At 38.4% G+C, this 10,300-nt stretch overlaps 1 protein-coding gene across 1 annotated transcript; it reads left to right on the top strand.

The window, feature by feature from the left end:
• Nucleotides 1-3,883: 3,883 nt before the first annotated feature.
• LOC112187172 (phospholipase D delta) lies at nt 3,884-9,883 on the top strand. The gene is made up of 10 exons (XM_024325847.2): nt 3,884-5,088; nt 5,458-5,574; nt 5,880-6,074; nt 6,272-6,571; nt 6,688-6,756; nt 6,849-6,996; nt 7,451-7,599; nt 7,930-8,082; nt 8,839-9,039; nt 9,342-9,883. The coding sequence occupies exons 1-10, from the start codon at nt 4,141-4,143 to the stop codon at nt 9,636-9,638; spliced, it is 2,577 nt and encodes an 858-aa protein (XP_024181615.1). The 5' UTR covers nt 3,884-4,140; the 3' UTR covers nt 9,639-9,883.
• Nucleotides 9,884-10,300: the final 417 nt, after the last annotated feature.

Raw genomic sequence — 10,300 nt, 5'->3', positions numbered from 1 at the left:
ATATATATCATTGTGGCTTATATTGTGGTTTTTTATTTTTGTTGAATTAGTTATTATGAAAAGTAGTTGATTCAAAGTTAATTTCTTAATTTATAGGTGTTAGAGTAAAATGTCAAATCATGAGCCAAAACCGAAGCGATCAAAATTCATTGACTCATGGTTTAAAAGAACAAATGTTGAGTCTTCAAGTTCAAATGTGGTTTCTGAACCTTCCATATCCTCTCCAAATATTGATGTTGAGCCTCAACCTTCCATTCCTGAACCACAAAATAATATCAACGCTCTTGAACGTGATCCTGGATTACATTGTGCTATATGGAAATATCCAGTGAATGAGCGTGATAGTATTCGAAAAACATATGTTTTGTTGGGTCCATTTCTGAAATTAATAAAATTCTCTCGCACCGTCGAGATTCTCTATAATATATATATATATATATATATATATTTTGTTTAAGAAATCTCAGGCCCCCCAAGGTTTCAATCCTGGATCCGCCCCTGAAATTCTTTGTAAAAAGATGGCAAGCTTGAGGCGGCCGACTCGTGTGACTAACTTCAAGTTCGACCATGAGTACCATTCACTAGAAACAAGATATTTCTAGTGGTGTAAATTGTATAGGGTATGGCTAGTTATGCCAAGTTGCGAATTGTATGCAGGCCATAGAGCATACTCATAATTTAACCTCAATGACTTCACCACCACCAATGCTAGCAACACGCAAAACACACCTCCCAGCGCTTTGGTAACCCCAATTTCATTGTCAAATGACCACTTTATTAGTAAGAGCAAGTTCACCCGTTGGGTCACCAGGTTACCTACTATTGACTGCTCCCGTTGGGTCACCAAGTTACCTACTATTGACTGCTTTTTAGTGTATATTTTCATTCTCTGGGTCACGAAATACACGGTGCCAGTGACCCAAAGGGTGAAATTAACACTAAAAAGTAGTGAATAGTGGGTGACCTAGTGACCCAACGGGTGAACTTGCTCTAAGGTGCACACCCACAACCTAAGAGTAAGTGATGACAAATGTCAAACCACAAATAAAATTTAAAAAAAAATGATTCCCTTAGCATTACTCTTTGAGAAAAAAAATCGATGGGAAGCTAATGACAGAAAATTATGCAATTGAGTATGTAGATTCAAACAATTTAATTTAGGTCGATGACCAAATTATCTTCATCTAACTTTCTTTTGGATAAATACGAAGCAACAAAATGCATAGTTAACCAAACATGGTTATTATATTATGCAGTAAGGGTTAGCTCAAGTAATAAAGAAGGTTGAAAATTGGGTTAAAATTAGGTTAAATCAGGGATTTAATTCCCTCCAATGTAACACAAATTAATATGGTCTGGTTAAAACATTTTGTTCTTTTTATTTAGGACTCGATATGCAATAACTAATTCAACGAATCAAACGTTTCAGGTGCATGTTCTGCCTTCTGTCCTAAATCATAGTTAACCAGTCATAACTACGTGTTCTATTTTCGAGGTCTTTTGGCTCCTCCTGATCTGGGTTTCGTTTGCCTAGATTTGTTCTCTAAGTTGTGGCTGCAAATCTCATGTTATGGTGCATATTTGTACTGTGGGGAAGAGGATATATCTGTGTTTAGATCCTCTTTTTTCTTCTGTTTTTCCATTTTCAGGGTTATTTTGATCGGGCTTTGGTGTAGGGGTCTCCTTACAAGCTGCAATTTTGGAGTTCCTTGTACGATTTCAGCTAAGACGGCCATGGTGGACGTTGGTGGTGCTGGATTTGTTGCGGCTGAAGCTTCTGATGTCTTCCTTTAATTTGTGTTCTTGCTTTTCTTTAGGCTTGTTTTTCTTTGTTGCGTCTGTCCGTAGTTCCTCTTGTCTTGCCTCCTGTGGCTTTGACTACGAGAGCTCTGTTTCTCTTCAGTTTAGCCTTTTGGCTTTCTATTGTTGTATGGCTGGGCTGTTTGCCCTCTTTTCAATGAATATCTTTGACCAAAAAAAAAAAGAAGTTCCAACTCCAAACTCCACTCCTAAATGAGATAAATATCTCCTATCATGGAGAGGTTGAGGGGACATGGCAACCACCCTGGTAGGGTAACCCAACCACCAAGCAACACTAGAGAGGAGAGCTTTTCTTACCTGTACATGATTTGATTCTTGAATTCACGTTAGTTGGATAAGTCAGATGAGCCTAGCTGTAGGGTGATCCTAACTATCTATTCTGTCACTATGTAGATTGTATTACGACTGGCAATACAAGAGAAGCTAGCTTGGAACAGCTGCCACCAGATATGCTAATTAAGCTATGGGGCACTAGTACCAATATGAACTCATATGCTGTGATGTAGTATGATTTAAGCAAATCGTGTAATTTAATCTACACTTATCCTACTTTTGGACATGGTGTAGTCAATATGTCATGTAATGGTATAACTTAATTCACATTGTTTGTATATGCCCTAGGAAAATGTTTTGGATGGTTCATTTATCAATCAAAATCTTTCGATTAAAATCTTACGTTCATACTATCCGATCAATTGTTATGTAAAATTTTTAAAAAGGACTCCGCTCACTCCCTAATTGCCCTATTGCATCACATAAGTTACATAATAACCGTATTGAATAGTTGTTCATGTCGTAAATAAATCATATACTTTAATTGACAATTTCCTTACTTTTGACATGTATTTGACACCACATGATCACGAGGAAAAAGACATAGGTATATGCACTTATGGTATGGACCATGAATTATTCCAACTCAATAAAAACAAAACAAAACAAAACAATAACGATCTTTCTTCCTAACCAATCTAACGGATGCCCACTACCTAACTACTCTCCACTGTCACTCACACTATTCACATTTTTCCAAATTGATGTAACTTAATGTCAGGGGCGGCCCTGAGGGTGTGCAAGCTGTGACGCCGCACAAGGCCTCCGAAAATTGGAGGCCTCCGACTTCGAGTTTCAAATTTATGTAGGTATAAGTCAATATATTGAATTTAGTTGCCAAAATGACTACAAAAGCAAGTGTAGTGCAGCTGGTAGGTTGGCAAATGCGCCCGCGGCTTTATTCCCTTTGTTACAGTTTCGAGTCGTGGGCTCAGTTTCATTCTTTTTCCTTCCCTTTTTTTTTTTTTTTTTACTTTTCATTTCCCCTTTTTTTTTCTTTTCTCCTTATCTTTTTAATCTTTCTTTCTTCTTTTTTCTACTTTTTTTCTTTCTTTCTTTTTTTACTTTCCTATTTTATTATACCCATTCATTTTCTTTAAGTTATTATGCAACGAACATAAGGACTCAGTTAAATTTTCACACTACGTCTCTGAATTCTCATGACCGGCCCTGCTTAACGTACATACAAATTGATATGCCGTAGACTAGATATTAACATGTAATTTGATGCACAAACAATTAATATTTTGTAGATAAATCATGTAATTTAATCTTCACTTTTCGATTACTTTTCTTACTTACATGACAAACTAAATGTAGTCCCCCCACTTTTCATACATTTGACATAGATATGAGTCAATAAGCCACTAAACAAATCATGTAATTTAATCCTACTTGCTTACATATAATTTGACACCACTCCCAATTTGGAAACAATGTGCTTAATTTTGTAATGGATTGATAGTCATTTGGTGCCATCATAAGAATATCTCATCCCCACAAGATCATAAAAAATTAATCAACACTTTTCCTACTTTATGACATAAAATTTGACGCCACTCCCAATTGGGAATAACGCGTTTAATTTTTGTAATGGATTTCATAGTTAATGTCACCATAATTAGAATATCTCATACCCAGAAGATCACACAAAAAAAACGAAAGAGACGTAGCTCCATATTTCTTTGCACTTATGGAACTTGTCCCATGGGGTCACCCCCAAAGTTAAGCATCCTACCAAATTTCGAGAAATTAAAAAAAAAGAAAAAGAAACAGAGCTTTTCTTCCTTTCCAGTTTTGTAACGGGTGTCTCCTCCGTCGCTCACACTATTCCTCTTTCCCTATTATTTTAAAGCTCCCCCCGATTTAAAATCCCGCTTAGTTTCTCACCGTTACAAGCAAAGCCAAAACCTCCTCCTCCTTCTCTTTTTGTCACTATTCGAAACCCCAATCTCAGTCTACACTGACAGCTAAACGACGCCGTCCATGGCGGAACCGACGTCGTCGGAGCAGATAGTCTATCTGCACGGCGACCTGGACCTTCAAATCATCGAGGCGCGCTACCTGCCCAACATGGACATCGTCTCCGAGCGCCTCCGCCGCTGCTTCACCGCCTGCGACACCGTCAACTGCACCGGCTCCCGCTCCGACAATCCAGATGCCGGCCACGGAGCCGAGGACCGCAAGAAGCTCCACCACCGCAAAATCATCACCAGCGACTCTTACGTCAGCGTCGTTGTGCCCCAGGCCACGGTAGCGCGTACGCGCGTCATCAAGAACTCGCAGAATCCTCTGTGGAAAGAGTCCTTTTCCATCCCGCTCGCGCATCCCGCGGCTAAGCTTGAGTTTCAGGTCAAAGATAACGACCTCTTCGGCGCTGAGCTTATCGGCACCGCCTCCATCCCCGCCGTCGAAATCGCCGCCGGAAATGAAATTTCCGGCTGGTATGAGATTATCGGACCCACCGGAAAGCCTCCGAAGCCTGATTGCGCTATCAAGGTCAAGTTGAAGTTCACGCCCTTCGAGATAAACCCGGTCTACAGGCACGGCATCGCCGGCGATCCAGAACGGAAGGGAGTCCCCAAGACCTACTTTCCTATGAGGAAGGGAAGTCACGTGAGGCTGTACCAGGACGCGCACGTGCCGGAGGGGATGCTGCCGCAGATTGAATTGGACGGAAGGAAGGTTTATAAGCCTGAGAATTGCTGGGAGGACATTTGCTATGCGATTTCGGAGGCTCACCATATGATCTATGTGGTGGGATGGTCTGTGTTTCACAAAGTGAGGCTGGTTAGGGAGCCGAGCAGGAAGTTGCCACGCGGCGGCGAGTTGACGCTCGGAGAGTTGCTCAAGTATAAATCGGAAGAAGGCGTACGGGTTTTGTTGCTGGTCTGGGATGATAAGACCTCCCACGACAAGTTCTTCTTCAAATCGGTGATTATTTTTAACCTGCATTGTGGTTTTGAATTTATTGAGTTACTGTTGTTTAACTGTGAATAATGCTGATATAGGAATCTTTCGGTATGATTTGAAATCTTTGAGTGGTATCTTTGAGTCTGATAGTTTAGTCAATGCTGCGAATCTGGTTGAATGTAATATGCTTGTCTTTTTAGCTTTGGTTCTTGGAGTCAACAATTAGGTGTCTACCTTTGTGATGTTATCAAAAAGGTAACATCACATCTTACTTGGCCAGTAAAAAGAAAAAAAATTAGTCATGCATTCTGTAATGTCCTTAATTCGTTGTTCTGGTTTCTATATGACTCTATAGAATTTGAGTGATAATGTGAAGTGGGAATGGTGCAGGCGGGAATGATGCAAACTCATGATGAAGAAACCCGGAAGTTTTTCAAGCATTCGTCTGTCACTTGTGTTCTGGCCCCTCGCTATGGCAGTAGTAAGCTTAGCATTATGAAACAACAGGCAGGTTCCAGTTCTTACATTTTTGTAATCTTGTTTTCTTATGATTAGTATGATCTTAAATTGCAACCATGATGGTATAGATATCATTTGATAGTTTGAATATGTTTAATTGAATCGTCTATGGTCTGAGAATAACTTTTTCTTCACAAGTCATACTTCTACTTATCATTTGTGTCTTGTTTCAAAATTGCTTGGGGTTTCGCTAGACATATTTTCTGCTTGATTCAGTAAACATCCCTTTAATGGAATTATTTGTTTTTCATTTAGATGGTCAAATTTAACTCTTATTTGATGGGTTTCCACAGGTTGTTGGAACCCTCTTCACACACCATCAAAAATGTGTTATTGTGGACACACAAGCATCTGGTAATAACCGCAAGATAACTACATTTTTAGGAGGTCTTGATCTCTGTGATGGTCGTTATGACACACCTGAGCACAGATTGTTTCGGGATCTCGACACTGTGTTTAAAGAAGATTTTCATCAACCTACGTTTCCTGTAAGTAATTGGTGTTTTGACAATTTATTATCTTCCATTGTTTCTAAAATGCTAGCCCCTTTCATCATTTTTTTTCTCTTACTTATGTAACTATGGACTAGCATAACTTATGGTTTGTAATTACAATGATATATCAAAATGGATGGCTCTAGTGGTAAATATCTCTTTATGACTTTTTGTGTTTGTTCTTGCACTAGGCTGGGACCAAGGCTCCAAGGCAACCATGGCATGACTTGCACTGTAGAATTGACGGGCCTGCTGCATATGATGTTCTTATAAACTTTGAGCAACGGTGGAGGAGAGCAACACAGTGGAGGGAGTTTGGACTGCGTAAAAAGGTTTCGCATTGGCATGATGATGCTTTAATTAAGATAGACCGTATTTCATGGATACTTAGTCCTAAGATGTCTCATTCAAAGGATGTTACAATTGTTCCTGAAGATGACCCAGCTTTATGGGTTCAGAGAGAAGATGATCCCGAAGATTGGCATGTTCAGGTTGAATGATGGAATTTTCTTTTGCTTCTTTTCTCAGCTTTTGGTTTTCATATACATATATAAAAATAAAACTAAAAAACAACGAATCCAATCTGGGTATATATATTTATTTGCAGATTTTCAGGTCTATTGACTCGGGATCACTGAAAGGATTTCCCAAAGATGTCATTCAGGCTCAGTCAAAGGTCTCTCACCCTGCTTCCTTTTTCTTTAATACCTTTTTATGAAAGCTGAATTGTGGAGGAAAGCTGATTATACTCCCTGACTGTAACTGCAGAACCTTATTTGCTCAAAGGATCTAGTAATAGATAAAAGCATCCAGAAAGCATACATCAATGCAATCAGATCTGCCCAACATTTCATATATATTGAAAATCAGTATTTTCTTGGTTCATCATATGCATGGCCAGATTATAAAAATGCAGGTAAGGTGACAATCTACTGTGCACTGAAGTATAACTCTTTGAAAAACATAATGTTTATACCTTCGGAGCAAAAGTTTTATTTTGCAAAACAACACATAAATGGAATATTTATGTACAAAGCTGCACTTGAAATCTTTGGGTTCTGTTATTTTGTGCATGGGTACAAGATCAACATTTTATTCTCCAATGGTTGTATCAACTTGGAAAAAGTTCTTTTTTTTTCTTTTTTTTTGCAGTTAGTTAAATTTGCTTATTTATTCATCCAGAAATTGACTAAGAACATTAAAAATATGCATCTGCATTTTAAATTACTGTCATTGGTTTTAAATATTTTTCAAACTCAATGACCCAAGACTCTAAGCACTTATCTTTGCTCAAATTATACATTCTTTTGGTTTCTAATCTGGCATCCCTCTATCTTATTCATACTTAATCCCTTTCTTGGTCCAAGCAGGAGCTGACAATCTTATCCCAATGGAGTTGGCACTAAAGATTGCCAGCAAAATTAGAGCTAATGAGAGATTTGCAGTGTATATAGTTCTACCTATGTGGCCTGAAGGTGATCCGAAAACTGGTGCAATGCAAGAAATTCTCTACTGGCAGGTATTTGGTTGTCTTTTATATATCTGCTTATATAAGTGAAACATATGTTTCAGGGACACTTGATAACTAAGATTGCTGTTATGTTCTTGTGGTTTTCTTATCTGCTCATATAAACAGCAATGGAGTTCTTCCTTTGACATAATCGTTTGTCTTTGGTTCTCTTACTAATAGTTATTTATAGATAGCGATGTCATTCATAATAGTATTGGCATCTGTTCCCACCAATATCTAGCATAAATCATTCAATTTCTTAATGGTTTTAGTCTATACTGATATGTCAGGACCAACATAGAAGTTTCCGTCTGACTTGTGCATGTTTGCATTTTACAGAGCCAAACAATGCAAATGATGTATGGTGTTGTTGCACGGGAATTGAGGGCCCTGCAGCTTCAAGACTTACATCCTCAAGATTTCCTCAATTTCTATTGCCTTGGTAATCGGGAAAAACTTTCTGAGGAAACATCAAACAACAATGGTGCTACGGTAATTGTTCAAAAATGATCATCTCCTGTACTGCTCCAATTTTATCATTTAATGCTATTTTTTTTTTTAGATACTAGGCCCTTAATCTCTGTAACCTAGAAATTCGTGGCTTCCAATCATTACATTAACGATGCTTTCAGCTTTAAGATCTTAGTATATGCAATTCCCTGCTGCTATTTTCTTTATTTAGCATGTACTCTGGGACCTTGAAATCTCATCATGTGTGTCCTGAAGTCCCACTTTTCTTCAATGAATTCTCAATTCTATCTGTGGTTGCCATTGACTGATATAATCAAAGATTAATCTGTCAACAATTTTAGAATGAACTGTTCAGCATAAGTTTTCCATTATCCATTTTATAAACCTTTAAGACTGCATGAAAGGGAAAAATGTGCTTTACTTTCGTGTCTGGTATGCAAATTAATCGAACTATGGAAAGGCAAAAATATTTCCTGCTTCTAGTAACAGAAGTTATGTTAACAGTATATTTAATCGATCCCTTTCCCCCCCCCCCCCCCCCCTTTTCAAACATAAGTCATTTTACTTTCTACTTTGGGCCATTACTTGAAATTAAATGGGTCGACTTTGTTTTCACATCATGCCAATGACTCTGATGCTTCTTTTGTGATATTTGACTTGCTTTTGAACCACATTTATTTATCTCCAGAGCTTTAAATCCCAATTCATCTATCTGGTTTATGTTGTTATCTGCCAGAAAATCTCTTTTTTGGTCTTTAAACCAAGTTTTTCTTTCAGATCTCCGATGCATACAAGTACCAGCGCTTTATGATTTATGTTCATGCCAAGGGTATGATAGTAGATGACGAGTACGTTATAGTGGGATCTGCCAATATCAACCAAAGATCAATGGCCGGTACAAAAGACACTGAGATAGCTATGGGTGCGTATCAACCCCATCACAGTTGGTCTGAGAAGAAGAGACATCCATGTGGTCAGGTATGTAACTTAGTGTCATTTCCGGTTGCAAACTTCTTATTTATTGATTCTCCCCTGCTGACGCGAAAGAAGAGAATCATGGAGCAATAGCCTGTCAATACTTTTAGCTTCCACTAGCTGTTCCAGAGCGTACTAAGGAACTTTAGAGTAGCAGCCTTTTATTGCTCCTTTGCTCCCCCAATCCTATGAAACTTCACAGAATCCCCCATATGGTTGAGTTTTATGACAGATAACGACCTCAAAAGTTTAGAATTTGTTCACATTTAGAATAATTCATAAACTTTGAATTTCTGTTCATGCAGATATATGGGTATCGAATGTCGCTCTGGGCTGAGCATCTTGGTAAGTCGGACCCATGCTTCAAAGAGGCAGAGAGTTTGGAATGTGTGAGGAATGTGAATGGCATTGCCGAAGAAAACTGGAGGAGATACACATCGCCGGATTTCACAGAACTGCAGGGTCACCTTCTCAGGTATCCGTTGCAGGTAGATGGTGATGGTAACGTGCGACCCCGGCCAGGATATGAAAATTTCCCTGATGTTGGTGGCAAAGTTATTGGAGCTCATTCTGCCACACTTCCTGATCAATTGACAACATAACACATCTGTATTCTTTTATGTTCTGAACAGGATTGTTCAAATACTGTTCTAGTAATAGGTGTTATTAGCCCCTGGAGTTTTACCAGATCAAACTAGTTGGTTGTTCCTTTCTTGCGAATATTAGGACCTCCTACTGTGGTTGGATGTGTACATTTTGTGAATGTGTATACGGTGAACGGTTAGTGGCATGTCGCCCGGACACCGGGGGGATATGGCATATTGTGAATTGAGTTTTTCTTTTCCCATCTGGTGTGTTCTTTACAGCAATTGCAATATTGCAAACTTCACTCCTTTTTGGGGCCCCTAAAAGATAATCAGTCAAACCAAACAATGCAGGTGCAATGGAAATGTTATTTACTTAACCAAAGGATCAAATAACAAAAACAGTATAATCCAATCTCGAAATTCGTTTTGACTACATTAAGTATGCGAGAGAAATTCAATTCTGAACATTTTCTAGGGAAAGAAGACTGCTTGAAAGTTAATCTAGTTGATTTTTTTTTTTTTAACTAGATAATCAGACAAGTGAAATTGGGAAATAGTATTTGCAAAAAAGAAAAAAAAAACTTATAAAAAGGAAAGTAATAAAAGAAATATCCAAGAAGTAAACCATTGACCTCATGAACACGTGGCACACAAAATCAGGGTTTACCACTTGACCG

This window comes from Rosa chinensis, chromosome 2 (assembly GCF_002994745.2).
Source record: "Rosa chinensis cultivar Old Blush chromosome 2, RchiOBHm-V2, whole genome shotgun sequence".
Classification (NCBI taxonomy): domain Eukaryota; kingdom Viridiplantae; phylum Streptophyta; class Magnoliopsida; order Rosales; family Rosaceae; genus Rosa; species Rosa chinensis.
This window is presented reverse-complemented; position numbering and strand designations above follow the sequence as displayed.

What these genes read in the sequence shown, in the direction of transcription:
- LOC112187172 (XM_024325847.2), top strand. Translation starts at nt 4,141, where the DNA reads ATGGCGGAACCGACGTCGTCGGAGCAGATAGTCTATCTGCACGGCGAC. An exon ending in ACAAGTTCTTCTTCAAATCG is followed by an intron (nt 5,089 to 5,457) that starts GTGATTATTTTT and finishes GGAATGGTGCAG; the next exon opens with GCGGGAATGATGCAAACTCA. An exon ending in TTCATCAACCTACGTTTCCT is followed by an intron (nt 6,075 to 6,271) that starts GTAAGTAATTGG and finishes TTCTTGCACTAG; the next exon opens with GCTGGGACCAAGGCTCCAAG.